Source organism: Ceratosolen solmsi, unplaced genomic scaffold, assembly GCF_000503995.2.
Source record: "Ceratosolen solmsi marchali unplaced genomic scaffold, CerSol_1.0 scaffold35, whole genome shotgun sequence".
Classification (NCBI taxonomy): Eukaryota; Metazoa; Arthropoda; class Insecta; order Hymenoptera; family Agaonidae; genus Ceratosolen; species Ceratosolen solmsi.
The window spans coordinates 3,839,339-3,859,003 of NW_011948423.1; the positions used below are offsets into that span (position 1 = coordinate 3,839,339).

Genomic DNA, 19,665 nt, shown 5'->3' on the forward strand with positions numbered 1-19,665 from the left:
CGGAGACGCATGCTTGCGAATAAAGCCAAAGACTCTCGACGCAAGCTCTCAATTATTTCAGGGGCCTATGAAAGTCGGGCACGCCAAATTGGAATCGTTTTTCCAAAGGACGCAGTCGGAAGTGGTCTATCAATTTTTCTCGCTAAGACGAGTATTGTTCCCGATCACCGAGGGATGCTCTGTATCTCTGATGGTCGGGCGGGCTCGGGGTCGAGATAGCGGCGAGGAGTGTTGGGGCTGGAGGGGCGGAGGAGCCGACCGGAGGATCTTACGCGCTCTTTATAGCGAGCTTTCGAAGTTTGAAATACCTTCTCCGTGCCGCACTGGCTACGGCATCACTGCATAGCTATAGTCGTTAAAAGTTTTCCATTTCCCTGAACTTACGAGCGTCCGCTTTTTCCGATGCTTAGCTGGCGATATTTTTCAGAGGTCAATTTTTACACTATTAAAAGCACTCCCCCTTCGAACTTCCTTGTTTACATATTTAAATCGTTTTGTGCTTTATAGGCACGGCAATAGTGTGCTTCGTTAATGGGGGCAGAGACTTATGGAACTGAAAATATATTAGGCAATGGAATAGAAAATGTTCGATAAGTGTTTATTATAGTTAACGCCTTTGATATCAATATGCACATATTTTACATATTTTATGGTGGGATTTTAAATGTCTTATGTTACGTAAGCACAGCGGACATAAGAGTTAGTAAAAGAATTTTTGTAGAAAAAATCTTTAACTGTATTATAAAACCTCGAAATCCCGAATTATTTAAATTTAAGGATCGCATTTTTCGTGTATTTATGTATTTCATTGTGCGCATAATATCCAGATTCTAGTAAATTAGAGTAAGAACTTTTAAAGATTTAATCTCTTTAGCACAACCACCGGCCAATCTTTTTCTATTCAGTTACCAATTTAATTTTTAATGTTTAGCATGTTTAGCGACTTTTATTTACTTATAAATGTGATTTAACAATTGTCACTTATCTCAAGCTCAAAATTTTGATACAAAACAATTTGTTACAAAACAATACCGAGAAATGATAATAAAATTTGCAAGACCTGATACATTACTTTAAAAATCATTAATGTATGAATTAATAAAACGTTTGAAGAGATATATATCTTTTTTTTTTCTTTTTTTTTTCAATACATTTTTTATACATACATACATATTCGTGAAGTTAATAACGCCAACTTATATTCAACCAAATTTGTATAAAAATGGTAATGTGCTTTTCTAATTATTTATATCAAATTATGCATATTAAGAATAAATTTCATAAATTTTATCGGTTCAGTATATACTGCGCGTCTAATTAGAAATCTATTTTATCGGCTCAATGAAGAATTCTTCATATTAGTACAAACATTGTACGTTAGATGCTTTTTGATAATTTATATTTCGCACAAGCGATAAAATTACATAAATTTATCTATATATACGAGAGACTCGAGTATCAATTTGTTTCAAATAGGAAATGAAGATAAAAGCATTTTTAGATTAACCGTGATGTTACATATGTTGATATTTTTCTTCATATGGGACGTAATTCTGATCCTATTTACTTGCGTTTGTTATTTATTATTATTATATAGTACACAAATAAAAATACATTACGCAACACAGACAGACAGCAGACACACACACACACACCCACACACACACACACACAGAGATATATATATGTATATACATACATATTATGTGTATACGTAAGTATATGCGCGCATATAAAATATATATATATGTGTGTGTGTGTGTGTGTATGTATAATTCATAAATGTGTCATAACAACAATATCAATGTCATACACAATTTCTCCCTTTAAGAATCTTTTCTTAAATTTCTTTTCTCCAGAGTGTACGTGAATGAATTTTTATTTTTTATTTTTATTATCTAATGATCCAACGACGCTCGACACTCGTATGCGCAACATTTTAAAAATTTCGAATTTGAAAAGCTGGTAAGTGTTCTGCCGCAATCGCCGTTCCATTCACTCGACACATTAAATGATCAGAATTTAAAGTAATTTATAATTAACACGTACCTCCTTTTACCCGGCTTGTTGGTGCCAAACGATCGAATTACTCTAATAAGCGAACAAATAAGTAAACAAGTAAATAAGTAAATAAATAATTAGATAAATGAACAGCGCTGGGTGTGCGTAAGGGCGGCCTCGTGTCGCGCGGTGGCGCCACTTGTCGAGTCGCCCGTGACGTAACCGACTGATGCAAACCGGCGAGGGGCCAAAAGGTGAAACGTCGCGTCCTACTATAAGGAATTCATAAGTCGACCGTGAGGCGGCGGCAATTTCTTTTGGCAAAAAGGCCGCGTACCAATTGACACGTGACGTATCAGTGGGGGTACGTAGGATCTCGTGGGCTTAGGTTCTAGGTTCACGGACAGGAGCAAGGAAAGTTGGAATAGTGTTGGGGCGCGTGAGGGCGCTTGGGGGCGCTATTCCTCTTGTTTGGCCTACGCGTTTTGGTTCGAGTAGCCAGCTCGAGCTCCATTTCTCAGAAGTAAAACAAAAGTTCCGCTTGAGTGGTGACTTAATCGACCGAACGACGGCAAGGACGACGGCGAGAATCGAGCTGCGAGGCATCATCCGAGATATGATCACGAGTCTTCCGGACGGTGCTGTATAACCGATCTGAGATCGAGGAGGAAGTAGCTACTGAACTAAGGAAAAAGGAACCGTAGAGTTTGGAGGGAACCGTCATGGAAGTAACTCGCACCAGTACGATTCGGCAAATTTATTATTTCCTCCTAGATATATTGGGCTGGTTGCGAGCGAGTAGTCGAGATCGTGACTATTTCGCCGGAGATTTTCCATTTACGAGACGCGGCATCGAGAGGATAGGGTACGGAAGGAGCGGCGAAGCGTCGCGCCCACGGAAGCTGCGTGACGAGGTTAGAATGTGGGTTAGACGTGTGATAGGCGAGCGGTTACTCGAGTCGCTTGCCCGAGCACGTGCCACGTGATTATGCGGGCGGCCCTGATTTTGACCTCGTGGGCCGAGTTGGGGTAATCGTTAAAGTTGCCGGACTCGGCGTTACGCTTCACCTCGACTTCCTGCATGTTTGCGAGTCAAGGGCATTGGCTGTCTCGAGAGCCCAATGTATTGGATCGTTTCGCGTGACCGTTTGTGTTTATGCAGAAATAATTTCGACCGAGGCTATAATAAATAAATAGACAATTCGAAATGCTGGATGATCTTTTAAGACGAACGAATATTGTTGTAATGTTAATATCGTCCTCGATCATCTCCATTATGTTTTAAATGCATTATTAGCTTAGCTAGAGCGGCCTTTGTAAAGTTAGTTTTGTGAAATAATTGTCCGACTTGTTTTGAAGCGAATTTTTATGATTTTGCTTTCTAGTATATGAATTAGATGTTTTTAATGATTGGTCGAATGTATAAAGATACCGTTTGCTCAAACATTTGCTCGCTTATAATGTAATATTTGTTGCTTTAGATTTCCAAGAAGTTTTAACCGAGTTGGACGATGTGTTGAAAGATGCCACGTTTTTGGCAATCGACGGAGAATTTACCGGTCTGAATTTAGGATCGGACACCAGTGCTTACGATACACCATCAGAGTACTATGCCAAATTAAGAGCTGGTTGTATGGATTTCCTTCTGGTTCAATTTGGTCTATCCGTTTTTACTTATAATTCAGAAACTAATAAGTATGTAATTTACTTTTATCCTTGTATGTCGCAATCGATCGATATTTCCTATGAATCAATATTGTTTTTATATTTATATAGATATAGTCAAAGATCGTATAACTTTTATGTGTTTCCACGACCTTTCGACCGATCGGCACCCGATTGCAGATTTTTGTGTCAGGCGGCGTGTATAGATTTTTTAGTTAATCAAGGGTTCGATTTTAACAAACTTTATTTTTTAGTTAATCAAGGTTTCGATTTTAACAAACTTTTCAAATATGGAATACCTTATTTAAAGAAAGATGATGAAAATTGGTTAAACAAGAAATTTGATGAGAAGCAAAAGATAAGAGACAATTACGACCTTATTTCTATTTCTGATGACGATAGACCACAAATTGAAGAGATTTGGTAAAAATTTATTAAAAATTGATTACAGTAAAATTATATCGAATCATTCATATTTGTATCTGTATATATATATATATGTGTGTGTATGTATATATATATATATATATATACACACGCACGCACGCACGCACGCACACACATATTTTATTGACATTACTTTTTTATAGTTCCAGGATAAAAGATTTTATTAATTTAGAGGATAAAGAAATTATAATAGATAGATGTAATTCTTTCATAAGACGGCTTATATATCAAGAAGTAAAACTTAGATGGCCAAATAAATTTGGACTCAAAACTATGAACGACAATCAGTCAAATCAGTGCATTGTTGTTTATAAAATAGGTACCAAGGAGGAGGAAGAGCAACGAGAAATTGAACGACGAGAAAAGCAAAAATTGGAAGTACAAGAAGCTGTAGGACTCAGTGCACTTTTAAAAAAAATTGCCAACTCTGTAAGATATTAATTACGTTTGTATTATTTTTACTACAATTTATAGATTTATCTGTATTACAATTGAGAAATTATTAATTTTCAGGGCAAACTAATTGTTGGGCATAATATGCTCCTTGATTTGTGTCATATTATTAATCAGTTTTTTGATTCATTACCAGAAAGTTATTTGAAGTTTAAATCTCTTGTACATTGTCTCTTCCCACGGTTCGTACAATAACATTATACAATTATTCGAGAATTTTACAAATATATTTTACATTTAACAAATTTCCGATTTAACGTTTCATTTTGTTTTTAGACTTTTAGACACTAAAATTATTTGTCAGTCAGCACAATTTAAAGACTCGGTACCATCAGTTCTTCATCAGTTATTAGAAACTTTGCACAATTCGCCGTTTGAATTACCCGAGACCGAAGACGTCAGTGATCGGAGTTACAAAATATCGAATAATAAGTCACACGAAGCTGGTTACGATGCTTTTATCACTGGACTTTGCTTCATCGCATTATCCAACAGACTTGGTTAATATTTAATTTAACATTTTAAAAGATTGCACGCTGTCTAAAAGTTATTTAATTATAATACATTGCCCATTCGTTACAGGTTCCTTACAGCGGCCACAAGTATCCACAGTACTTGCAGATTCTCAGCTATTAAATCCATTCTTAAATAAGTAAGATTTATATATTTAATTCGTATAAAATGTTCTCTTTATGTTAAATATTTTATTTCTATCTGAATGTCTTTACAGATTACTAATAACAAGACTAAAAGACTATCCATACATTAATCTTACGGGAAAAGATCGTAAGTTCCTGCATTACCAAAAATCTTGTAAATTAAAGAAAAAACATAAGAGCAGAGACAAATGATACATTTATATTTTAGCAAATCCAAGTAGAGATCATGTTTTCCATATAACTTTTCCCAAAGAGTGGAAATACAGTGATCTTTCACAACTCTTTACCCCATATGGTGAGTTTAATATCTTTCTATTTGTCTCGATGGTGAAATTGAATTTCTCTGTATTGATTTCATATTATGTTTCATTATATTAGGTAATTAAAATATATGTTATATGCTTGAATTTTGAATGAAATTTTAAATTGATAAACAAATATTTGATTTACAGTACATTGTATGTTTCCTGTAACTTTTATATTTTGTTATAGGGTTGTGTTAGTTGTTTTAATGACTCATTAGTAACATTAACATTATACGCCACTATTTTACGTACACGATCGTTAGTTTTTACATAGTAGTTTTTATCTATATTTCTCTAGGAGGTGCTTTTGTTTCATGGCTGACGGATAAATCTGCTTACGTTGCCTTATATCGGCGTGATCAGATTAGCGCTGTTATGAACGATCTTGTTAAGCCGCATAATAAGCATTATAGTATAAAAAAATACAGAGAACATCATGCAAATCTTGAACGTGAGCATCAAGTGAAACCAGAACGAAAACGAAAAATATCTGAGTAAGTAGCATATCAATTTTAATTGTATTAATTGTATCTAACATTTCAATTAGATTACTCTATTCTTAGTAAATAAAATTAATCTGCATAATTTAATAATTCTAAATTTATCATCTCATAGTTGGTTATAAAGTTTATTTAGCTCTTATTATTACTTTTAAAATTTTTAGAATTCCTAGTATTGGAATTTAATATTGGAGCAATAAAAATTTATCGTAGAATCGTAGATTCTTTACTATTGACTGTATATTTATGCTTGTCTGTATTTTATAACATTTATTTCAAAAGAAATATATATCTATATAGACATATATTAAATTATTTTTCTTTGAATTACTCAATTTAGTGGTTCGTCTGTTTTCTAAAATATCGATTCATAATTATATATTACAATAATAACGTAAGTCTCGTTAAAATAATATACTATACTTATAATTATTAGAAAAGGCAAAAATACTTATTAAATCATAACTTTAATAATAGAATTTATATAATAGTTTTATATAATAGAATTTATATAATAGAATTTATAAAATAGAATTTATATAATAGAATTTATAAAATATTATAATAGTATTTGTATTTATTTTAAAATTTTTATTTAAATTTAAGATATTGTATAACAATGTTGTTAATTATAAAGGCATTCAATACTATAAACAATATGTTCATTTAATATAGAATTATACAAAGTTGATTATATATCGAATAAATAAATAACTGCAATAAAGAGTAAAGTAATAAATATGAAAGAAATCAATGAAAATGAATAAAATATAATGTTTGTCATGGCATGAATTGTATAATTAATAGTAATTAATAATGAACTAAAAATCACGATTTTAGAAAAATTTAGGCCGATCAATTATTATTCCTCAGATGATATACATATAAATGTACATGTGCATTTATATAAATTACAAACGCTTATATACAAACACTTAATTATTCGTTAAAAATAATGTAAGCATTCATAATAATGGATTATCTCTCGTTTCTAAATTCGTTTCATATAAAGAGCTTTTAATTACAGGAGATGTAAGATTTTAATTTCCTGCTCTTATACGTAAACGAGACGTAAAGTTATTTCATTCCTCTTGCGATTAATCGATTTTAAATTGAAATACATTGCAGCGAGTCTTTGCCTTGTGCGGATTTTTCAAGCGCCAGTTTAGCACAAAACGTTAGATATTCGCTTTACTTGCATTGCACGTGTGATTATAAAAAGTGACGGTAGCCGTTGTTCTGTCGCACATTAAAAACACTCGTGGATAGTCGAAAAAATTAATTGCCAATAGAGTACGTGCCGGAAGGAATTTAACCGAAGCGAACCCTAAAGATTTAATAATTTAATTACGCGATTAGTTAACGCCGACACTTTATTACATACAATATAAGGTGTGCGTCGGTAAATAATTGAGTCGGTCCATTACCATCTTATACACTCTATTTCTTACGAATGACTCAATTACTTTATTCTTTTACTTTTGCTTCATTACTTTATGAAAATTTTAAACGAACATTTATGTTTCCTTCTGCTACCTTTTACTTAATGCAGGATTTACAAATTATACTTTTGATTATAGCGTAAAATTTGTAAATTGTAGACATACGCAGCAAAGTTATATAATAATCTTAATAATAATGTAATCAATATTGAAATAATGATTATAAAAATAAAACTTGATTTAAATTAGGAGCAAATTATCAAAATAATTTCGAATATATCTATACCATATGTGCTGTAGCGTTAAAAATAAGATGTCATGTAAGATCAAAATAACCATCATCATATATTTTTCTACGAGTTATGTACTAATTTATTCCACACTTCGTTATTAATAATTATACAAAATAAATAGTATACATTTTTTTCCAAACTCTAGTCGATACTCTATAGACTATTTATTGTGTGAATTTTAATAATTTCATTTGCTTGAAGAATTTGCTCATTGGAATTTATTTTTATTGCTTAACTTAGTTGATATTGGTTTATGGATAATGTTTAATAAAATAGTATTTTAGTATAAAACTTGTCATTTTATTTTTGTTTTCGTCTCTTCATCAAACACATGAATCTTTAATCTATGATACGAAAGTTTGCTTATACATATGCACATATTGTATATATAATACACAAGTACATGTTATAGATAAGATATGTAATGATGAATGATAATAAAATCTCTTATCTTGGCATCGAAGCTTCATAATCTTCAGAATCCTAATATTAGGTGTCTAATGATTACTATCATTAAACTATTCTCTAAGTCATATCTCAGTTGGTTAAATAAATAAAAATAAAATTTTTTTTCATTCTTTATTATTTATTCTTTCGTTCCCTATTAAATAAAAACTCTAAATTGTATCGATGGATGAATTTGTACTTAATCTCTTTTACTATGCGGTTAAATATTTTTCTCTTTCGTTATGCTATTAAGTGAAAATAGTTTTAAATTCAATATTTGAACCCCATCATTTTGACATATTTGATTTTGAAAACAATAACATTAGATTTAAATTAAATTTAAATTTAGTAGATTATGCTGTTTTTTAAAATTGTACATTTTTATAGCATGTATTGGCAAAAATGGAATTTTAATCATTTCAAAGTTTATTTCCAGGACCATGAATATTTTCTTAACAATAAAATAGTTTCTAATTTAGATTTATTTGTACTTTCTAATAATACCGACTCACTCACATATATATAATATTTGGAGGCCATAATTCATCAGCATATTTAGAATAAGCAAATGATAAAATGCTATGAATTTCTTATTTCATAGCATTTGCAAATTGAAAATAAGAAGTCATAATATATATTTGCTACCTTAGAGAGAAAATCATAGTTATTTCAAATAATTTTTATTAATGATATAATTAGTCAATAAAAAAAATTCAATATGAGGCCTTTATTGTGCTAAAGAAGCTGCTAAAGAAAAATATATATTTTTTTACTTTATTCTTATTAAATGGTATTACCAGTGTTGAAAGATTAAAGTATTCTTAACTATTATTTGGTTATCGTTAACACCAAAATCTTTTTATTATAATAATGGGGGGAAAAAAAAAACCAACAAAAATTACAATATAAATAGAATAAAAAAGTAAATTTAAAATATCGTAACCACAGATAATGGAATTTTTGATAGATAATTTTCAAATATTTTTTCCCATTTGAGCTCTAAATATAGCCATTAACAGAAATAATAAAAGTATTATATTTTTTGAGTTGTACATAAAGGTTTCATGCTGATTATTATATTTTATTATTTTTTCAGGTAAAATCGCCGTAAATGACTATGATTTTGATTCATCTAAGCTTAATTATGATCTTAAATAGTAAAATTCCATAGAAGAATGTCTTAAAATTGTCCATTTTTCCAAAGAAACATTGTCAAAACATTTTTCAAAAAATATTTTATAACAGAAATTATATGGTTTGTAAGCACAGACATATTTTTAATGTGAAACGTAATTTTTATTTTATAACAATGAAAGAAATAATGTATATACATGTAATTAAATATATTTTTTCAATTAGTTTCATAAGTATTATTTCTGCTTATTATTAAAAACAGAATATTCTGGATATTATATTCATGCAGTAATAAATTTCTTAACCAAAACTTTTGTTCGAACATAATTCAGATGTTTCTTTATATTCATCATTTAGTTTATGATAATATTTTTAATTAACTATTACACTTTGGCTATTCAATATTTAATCTATTTCGAGAAATTAAAAAAGGCATATTAATTATCTAAAGTATTTCATCTGTTATTTATTATTTTTTATTTCATATTTGTATTTATTAGCAACATTTTTAACATCTTACTTTTTTTTACTTTTACTTATACTTAACAAAACTTGAATGAGCAAAACTAATTTTGTGATTGATATTTATGAATTTATATATAATTTAAGTAAAAATTAGGTTTAATTGACATTTATTTAAGACGAAATGTTTTATCTATCATATAAAGTGTTTTGCAATAATCCAAATCAATGTTATATATTTAATAATTTTGAATTTGATTAAGTTTGTGTAAAAAATACTTTTTTAAAACTTTTGTAAAAAAATTTGATACAAAATAGTGGGTATTTATAATGTTATATAAAGAAATATTATAATAATTATGTTCTAATAAAAATGTTTTCTAAAGAAAAGCAGTATAATGTAATAATTTTTTAACTGATTAACATGAGCGAGGAAATATTAACAATTCAGTTTAATAAATTAAAATAAAATATCAAATATAATCATTATTATACATTTTATCTTAATGATTTAGTTTATTTAAAGCGCATATATGAACTAAGTTTTGCAATATAGAATTATCATTATATTTTTTTCATACAAATGTTATTTTCTTAAAAAAATATGAATGAAATAAAAATAAAAAAGATATATTACAATATATATATTTTTTAATATTTTGGTTAAAATATTATTTGTGCAATCTAGAGATAATTTGTTTGAAATACATTATTTATTCTTTTATATGTAGATATTTTTCGTAACTGGAGGTTTTAATTCATTTTTACTTTAAAAAACAATGAATTACTTAAGTTGAAATGCTTGAAATATAATTTATCATAATTGTAATAATACTTTACAATACTTTACTTACCATTATTAATAAGTAGAAACGTATAATTTTGTCATACCCATTTACAATTTTGTCCTTATACTTATGCTAATTAATTGTATTTTTTATTATAATTTTTGTAATTAATGAAATAAATCAAATTTTAAACTAAATTTAATTTACTTAATACTTCTACATTACTCTTTATATCTCGATATTTATTTCTTTAGGAATAGTTCTTTTGTTGTTTGCATGCGTTTCAATATTCAACACTAATAAAATAAATCAATACGTTTTTTTAATTGTTTTTTCGTATACTATAAATTTGCTATATTATAAATTTACTAATGAAAAATTTTCATTTTATTAATATTTTATGCTTAGTAGTTACGAGTAGATACTTTTCTTTTAATATTACTGTTGAAAGTATGACAAATGCTAGAATCTACTGTTTCTTATTATTTTCGTTGTTCTTGATACTCTTGCTTTAGTTGTATTTTATTTGCTTATACATTTTAAAAAATTTTCTTGCATCCTATAAAATATGTTTATTTAATATAATTATAATTGAATAAAAGTTTTTTGAAACAGTCAGTGGCTTATATTCGGACATTTTTCAGATAAAAATTGATATTTTAATGTTTCAGGAATTTTTAAGATACGACATATTTTTCAGCAACCAATCACAGCCTCCATACTTTTTTCAGTATAAAATAGTCAATTTGGGAGTAATTTTTAAATATTAATTTAATTTGGTTTAAGCATTAACATGGCACATACCAATTTGGCTTTGTGTAAAATAACTTATGCTGCATTTTTAAGAAATATTCTCGATAAAAATGAATACGAATAAGCTTATATTTGTTTGACAAAAGTTTTTTTATTCTATTTCATTTTCAATATATTCAAAAATATATGGTATTAAACAAATAAAGATTAGTACTAATATAAAAGAAAGTATTAATAGTAGAAACTTTTCTGTTAGAATATCTAATATAAATTGTGCGTGAATTTAAATCGTGCAATCGCATGCTCATAATTAAATTCAACTCGAATTGGTATAAAAAGTTGAATACAAATTTTGCAAACTTTTCATCCAGTTTACTGCATTACATTGACTTTTGCAACTATTTATACCGTATTAAAGGTATGTTCGATAAAACGTTTTAGTCATAATAAGAGATTTTAAATAACTAGAAAGGATTAAGAAAGATGTCCTTAAAGTACCTGTAAGGAAACTAATTTTTGAACATCTATAATAAGTTAATTTGTATTTGGTTGTTCATAAAGTAATTACTGAAAATTAACGTTTTTGCTGATAGTATAATGAATTTGCTAACAAACATTGTACCTTTTTATTGTGCAATTTTAAAAGTATTCATATGTATAAACAATTCAATTCCCAAGAATGATATTTTTTTGTCGATTGAATCGCTTTCAAGAGGCTTTTGGTATCAGTTTTGACATTATTGTTAATAAAATCTATTTAAATTGTCGATGAAAATTCAAGTTTATAAGTACTTTTAAAAGTTAAGTCTCCTTGTATGAATTCATGAAACATAGGCTGCTCATTTACCAGTAGTAATCCGAACATTAATTTATCGTTAACGATAAAAAAGAATTTTATTCAATGTAATAAATTTCAATTCAAACAGTTTGTTTGTATCTATTCAGTTATATTCATAAGTACGTATATTAGAAATTAGTAGATATATTTTTTTATTTGTTATATTGAGCATAGTGTATAAATAAAATGTCTTAGCAAATCCAATAATAATAAATGCGTAACATTGAGGTTTACTTAATTAGATTATAGCAACAATATCGATACTAATGACAAAGACAATTGTTTTGAAGAAAAATATACTCACGTTAATATTTTTTTCATAAATTTCCGTTGATACTTCTGTGGACATAGAGTTTTTAGTACAGCAGGTATTTATTTATATTCTCAATTATAAATAAACTTTTTTTTTTCATTTGATTAGAATATTTAATTTATTAATTAATTGTGAACACCATCTGGCAATATTGAAATATTTAATGTTTATGCTGTTATTCGTACTAGGTTTTGTACTCTTTTACAACGTGGTAAGGAAACAGTACATTTTTAACGAAGACATAATATTTTACATATTAGTGAGACTCGTTCGAAATGCGACAATTTAATAACAATATGATGAAGCTCGCGCAGCTTCCATTCTCGATACGATTAATTCTTTCCTCTCTTATTTTACAGTTGCGAATCGCCCACAAAAATAGAGTCCTCGCCACCGCCAACAACGACCGGTTCGAAATCCACGACGTTGAATACAGATGAGGATGGCTGGGAAGTGGCATCAGGTAATAACCATTCAAAATTCATCAATCTACACAATAAAAGTGAAGAGTGCGTATTAATGAGTGGACGGACGGGCAATCAAGCGCAAAGAAATGCAGCAGCACCGGGAGTCAATTGGAAAGGCGTATCGAGCTGCTACGGGATATTCAGTGATTGGATAAAGCGTGTCCCTAAGAGGAAAGTGAACAGTTTCCCGCAGGTCAAGCGAAGGACGAGGAGAAGGACCTACGACGAAGAGTTGAAGTCCGTGAGTCTGCGAAAGTTAGAGAGAACGGCGATGATTACAGCCACGGGAATCTTCAAGCGCTGCACATGGATGAACGCACTAAGGCTCATCGGAATACTGCTGGCATTTTACTTTATCACTGTGTTGTGAATATATGGCGGGAGAGACACGCCTATTCAAGTGTATCGATAATGTGGTAGTTGAGCTTATAAAGAACGTGAGCTTAACTGAAATTCAGTTGCCTTTCATAATTGTGTTTTTCATGCAAAACATTATTCAAGAATACAAAACAGCGCACGCGCATACGTCCTCGCGCCTTTATTAAAATTCATTGGCGAAGTTATATATATTTATATTTATATATATATATATATATATATATATAATAGCTGCGATTAATAAAGATTTAGAAATTTCGTGCGGATATCGAATGCTAAGTGTAATGCTTAATAAATTTAGTTACTCGTTAGTTTCTTACTTATAATAATAATATTTTGCTAGCCGTCTATGAGTTAAAAGACAAAATTTTGATTCAGAGTGCATTTTATCACCTGTTTCAATTTTATCAATTATTATATATTATAAAGCGTAGAGAATATAATTATGTATTCCTATTAATAGTAATTAGTCGTTTTAATTAATACTTAAAATATTTCAGAATCATTTTATCGGCATAATAATACGCAAATAGATATAATATTTAATTGAAAATGAACTCGCACGAAATTCGAGATTATGTGTTAAATTTGTATGAAATATAGCATTCATTTATTTATATAATTCAAATTTATATTTTAACTCTTTTATTATAATTAGTTCTGCGTTAAATAATTGCGATTTAATGATTTAATAATACGCATTTACTTTTTAGACACAAGTGATCAGGTTATAGGAACGTGATGACTCACGTTTCATAAAACATAATGTAATACGTGACTTAGAAATTTAATTATCTTTACAAAATTTACACGTTAAAATCTGGTCGTATTAATGAATTCAATAATATTTAAGAATGTTTATGAAATTATTAATTATAATTAGTGAAAATATAGAAAATGCATTTTACATTTTTCTTACATGTTAAATAAAGGACTTCTTCATAACAGTACTATGAAACAAATTTTGTACGAAATTTGCTTTATGTAACTTTTTTTATATTGCTACAGGTATTGAAAAATATTTAAAATACATTATCAGTTTTAGATAGCTAAATTATACCTTTTCACTATGTAATTAAGTTGATAATATAAGATTTTACTCATCCGTAGTGTTTATTATTATTTTTATTTTATCATTGATTGTGTGCATTTATTTACTATATAAGTTTTTACATATCGTATAACTTACATGCTTATTTAAAATTAAAAATTAAAATATCAATCAATAATTTTTCAAATCAACAGCCTTCTGCAACCAATGTAATTACTTAGTCAATTTAAATTCTGATAAAATTATTCAGTGCTTATCTTGAAATTTTTCTATTAAAAAAATGCGAATTTATTTTTATCTTATAAATATTAATAGTAATTAGTTGAACGAATGAAACAATTGGTTAGAAACAATATTTATTTAAATAAGACTTAATTTATTCTCTTTATGTAGGCTAAGAAAATCTATATTCTATCCAAGTGATAAATTAAATTGCATCGATTATTAAATATAGAAAAGAAAATTATTTTTACACTCTTGATCCTAATATTATTTAATTTCAATGTGGTGTCTCGTTGTGTGCGCAGGTAAACGAAGGCGGAAGAGAAATCGCATTCAAACTAATGTGGAAACTGAAGTGCAAAATAAAAGTGACGACAATCAGAAGGCTTTCGCTGAAAATGAAACGTGGAGATAAAGTTAATACAACTTGTATATTCTGAATGTAAGGACTAATTGCCCCAATTAAATTTGATTCGTGGAACATTGTTGCAATTTAACTTTCATCACAAATAGATATGGAAAATTTTTTAATGAAAGCGTGAATGCAAAATAACAGAGTGAGAGAAAAAATTGGAACAATATATGATCATATGTATTATACAATAAGCTTTTACTATATCACATGTTATTTCATTGTTTTTATTTAAATCAATGATAGGTTTCATATGCTTTAAATTTTAAGTTTTGACGAAGGTTAAATAAATCAAATAAGTTGAAATCGTCTGTCGTTATTTATTTTATTAAACATGTACAAAATTTGAATGTTGTAGAAAAATTTGGAAATTACTATTGATTATAGATAGAATTTTATTGTTTTTTTTTTTTTTTTTTCAAGATTTTAGTAAATAACATGTTAAGTATATTGATAAAGGTGAAATGTGTGATTGGTGAATATAAATTTATAGAAACTTTTGTTTGTAAATTGAACATTTAAATTTTCAACATTTTCTATTAAAAACTTTTAATTTTAATATTTTCTTAGATTTAATTATACAGTGAAGGCACAGGTGGTTCGTTCAATGTGAACAAATAAGGTTCGGTAATATTTGCGATTTTTTTGGCATGTACACTTCAATTATTTAACACTTGTGAAATTTCATTATGTTCCAATCACAAAAATGACAGATATAAGATCATTAATGAATTCTTTTACTCGAAATGTTAATTATCTATATATTACTTAATATACATTTATTTTCGAAAGCTTATAAATTTAATTCTGATCATTTTTTCAGCTATTGAAAATTTTTATATACTTTGAATACCGTAAGGTCTAGATTAAAATGTCAATTTTAAATATTTTAATTTTTGTGAAAATTTAGTGAAATATAATAAATACTTAGCTGTACAAAAATTTCTTCCTTGCTAGTAATCGACAAAACTGTTTATTTCTTCTTCTTTTTTTTTTTTTTTTTTTTTTTTTTTTTTTTTTTTTTTTTTGTCTAGTAATTATATTTTCGTGGATAGTAAACTCGTATCTTAGAGAAAGCTATTTCTTATTTATTTTTATGCAGTCATTCGAATACTCACAGAATTAAATGTGAATATATACGTAAATTCAAACCAAAACAAAATACAAAATAACCTTGAAGCTTGGGTTTTTAAAATAGCTACAATTTAAATACTTTCAAAAGAATAAAATCTTTAATTTGTTTGTAGTTGAAACAGATATAGCTCGTAAGATAGGATTGTAATCTTGATGGATAAGGATTTTAAATTGTTTGAAAATGAATATTCTTTAATTTTGAAAATCCACATGTAAAATAACCTTGTAAGTTATATGTATAATAACTGATAAATTCGTGATCTTAGTTGGAATATTTTTTACGCTAATTTATGTAACGTACGTGTTTGTTTGTTTTTGGATTTGTAGCTAAAAAAGCTGTCTTTCATTATTAAAGTAATATTTTTTAAATCTTTTCAATATATGCTTGTTTAAAAGAAACATTATGACTTTAATATTTTGTATCTAGATATCAATATTTAAAAATCTTACCTTTGGTTTTAAATCTTTGTTTAGTAGGTGAGATAGCCAATGATATTTCATTTTTACTTCATTTTACCATCAATATGTAAAACAACAAATCAGAACTTCAGAGCTTTAAAAGTAATTAACAATTTCTTTTACTTTATATTCTATGATATTTTTTCACAAAATTCTAAATTGAATTTGTGAACATTTGTGATTATTAAAAAGACAATATTTTGATAAAGCGTAATCAAATATTAATTAAAACAATTATATAATAAAATTGTTATTAAAGGTGTTAAAAGTGCGCAAATATTAAATTCAAACGGGAAGATTATAAATTTTATTAATATTTATTTTAAAAAATATTAAATCCAACCATTGTTTTTATTACAAATAAGAAATAAAGAAATTACGATACACTGATCCGATGTCAAAGCTTGGCTAAGCTTTTATATATTTTTTTCTAATTTGAAGGCTTATATTTGAATTATACGCATCCACGATGTAATACAATAAATAATTGACTGGAATAGGGAAATCTAATGTTTAGCTCGAAACTGTAAATACATGTTTACGATGAATAAAATTTTTCTAAAAAATCAAGCTAACTTTTATTTTATATATAACAATTTAATTACAATGATACTTATAATTACATAAGAGTTTTAAGTTTTAAGAATTACATATAATAACATAAGAGTGGCCTTACAACATTAATACTAAACACAATTTCTTGATTTCTTCTATTTTCCCGGGTATATTGGTGAACTGAAATATCGATCAATGCATTTATCGCTACATTTTAGTTTTCTTGATTCTGAATATTCAGAAGTTTCTAAAACATAATTTTCAAAAATAATTTTAAATGAGACCGTATGTACTTATATATTGTAACTTATTTAATTTTGAGTAATTTTATAATTAATTATTGTAATTTAATTTATATAAATTTTTGTCGCTTAATGCACTTTTACAAAATTTAGTTTTAAATATTATTTCAGAGTTGAAAAGGTATCTATATGAAATAGATTTTAACCTTTTTTTTTTTCAAAACACGGTTTTTTTAATTTACATTGTTCATATGTATACAAAATATCAGCTTCGAAGAGAATGATTTCCCTTTGTACTTAACGTTATTCGAAATATTACAGCAAACTATAAATATTGTAAAATAATCTGCAGTCATTCGAAAAATGTATAAACTTAATTATTAAATTAAAGGATAAGAATAGATATATCTTGTTTATTTATCCCGTTGAAACATTTTCATGCGTCGATAGTCAATATGTTTCTAACGCTATACATAATAAGGATTATTTTATTTGACTGTCGAACTTGTTATTGGAGAATGTTGCTTTTAATCATTTCTTATACAATGCATATAAAACTCAAACAAAACTTTTCATGATTTCTGCCTTGTTAAATACTAATAAAAATACAATACTATAAGTGTATAATTACTGAAAAATAAGGTTCAACATTTCCAAAAAAAAAAAAAAGAGTTTCATATAGTTATACATATTAACTATATATAAAAAATATCTAATCTTATATTTATAATATATTTATCATTTTTAATTTTAGAAAATATAACCATTTTATAGATATTACTTTTTAATAGGTGTTAAATGCATTTAATAGAATTATGAGTTATAAAGATTAAAAGATCTATAATTTCCTTACTTCTACAGCGCTTTAAACAATTTCTTAGTTCTTGAGGTCTACCTGTAGACAGAAAATTTTAGTAAATGGAACTATTTTATACCAACAATAATATGTTACGATTACCTTTCACAATTACCATTATACAACATGTAATTGTTAACAATCCTAAGATAAAAAAATTCATATTTCTATTCTAATATTAGTTTCGAAAAGAAATAAATGTTAGAAATTTTATTTCAACATTTGATATGTTTTTCCAAAAAACTTACTTTAATCTGATAAAAATGCTGCCATTCATTTACACGAAATAGCTTTAAAATCGATCAATAATTATTTATGATTATTATAATTTTCACATATTATTACGTAAATGGTATTTTTTATTTTTATAACATATTTTAAAACGTGGAACTATACGATGTAGAGAGAAGAAATGTTAACTAAACTTGATTAAATTGGCCAATTTATTAACAAAGCAGAAAGTATCTAAACATACGAATATATTCATCGACTACTTTATGTTTTAAATTTAAAATAATATGATTGCCTTATAGATTTAGTAATATATAATATCTATAAAATAATTATATGAATTACCTAATCTGTTATAATAAGCCAAAATAATAAAAAATGGGCTAAGACTATTAAAAAAAAAATAATACCTGATTTTACACTATTTTTATAACGCAAATGTTATATTTGAACAAAAGTTTGTTAATAATACATTTCTTTTTTTTTTAGCGATTCTATGAATAATAACAAAATTTTACTTTATATTGCTATATAAATAAGAAAATTCTAGAAACGTCTAAACATACAATAGTTTTCTAATGAAATTGTAACTCTTCAAATAATTATCTATACTTATTTGTCGATCATTTATGGTTAAAGAGGAAATATAAATTTATTTTATAATAATCAAAGAAACCGAAGGCATTTATTTTTATTTCTCATGTTATAATTATTATTAAAATAGACTTAACGTTACAAATTTTAACACGTCGGTGAAATTCTTCGCATACAATAGCTGCGATTAATAAAGATTTAGAAATTTCGTGCGGATATCGAATGCTAAGTGTAATGCTTAATAAATTTAGTTACTCGTTAGTTTCTTACTTATAATAATAATATTTTGCTAGCCGTCTATGAGTTAAAAGACAAAATTTTGATTCAGAGTGCATTTTATCACCTGTTTCAATTTTATCAATTATTATATATTATAAAGCGTAGAGAATATAATTATGTATTCCTATTAATAGTAATTAGTCGTTTTAATTAATACTTAAAATATTTCAGAATCATTTTATCGGCATAATAATACGCAAATAGATATAATATTTAATTGAAAATGAACTCGCACGAAATTCGAGATTATGTGTTAAATTTGTATGAAATATAGCATTCATTTAT

At 27.1% G+C, this 19,665-nt stretch overlaps 1 protein-coding gene and 1 long non-coding RNA gene across 2 annotated transcripts; one reads left to right on the forward strand and one right to left on the reverse strand.

Annotated features, from left to right (window-relative positions):
• The first annotated feature begins 3,488 nt into the window (after positions 1–3,488).
• Positions 3,489–15,306, forward strand: LOC105362171 (poly(A)-specific ribonuclease PARN). Its single transcript, XM_011499534.1, has 11 exons — positions 3,489–3,696; positions 3,778–4,089; positions 4,257–4,542; positions 4,627–4,748; positions 4,843–5,066; positions 5,149–5,218; positions 5,297–5,352; positions 5,434–5,520; positions 5,829–6,024; positions 12,860–12,963; positions 14,924–15,306. Exons 1-11 carry the CDS (start codon positions 3,635–3,637, stop codon positions 15,031–15,033), a joined length of 1,629 nt encoding a protein of 542 aa, XP_011497836.1. The 5' UTR covers positions 3,489–3,634; the 3' UTR covers positions 15,034–15,306.
• Positions 15,307–17,293: 1,987 nt separating this feature from the next.
• On the reverse strand, positions 17,294–18,470 carry LOC105362173 (uncharacterized). Its single transcript, XR_912870.1, has 3 exons — positions 18,379–18,470; positions 18,274–18,315; positions 17,294–17,425 (listed from the first exon to the last, which is right to left on the reverse strand). It is a non-coding gene; the product is annotated as an uncharacterized LOC105362173 (long non-coding RNA).
• Positions 18,471–19,665: the final 1,195 nt, after the last annotated feature.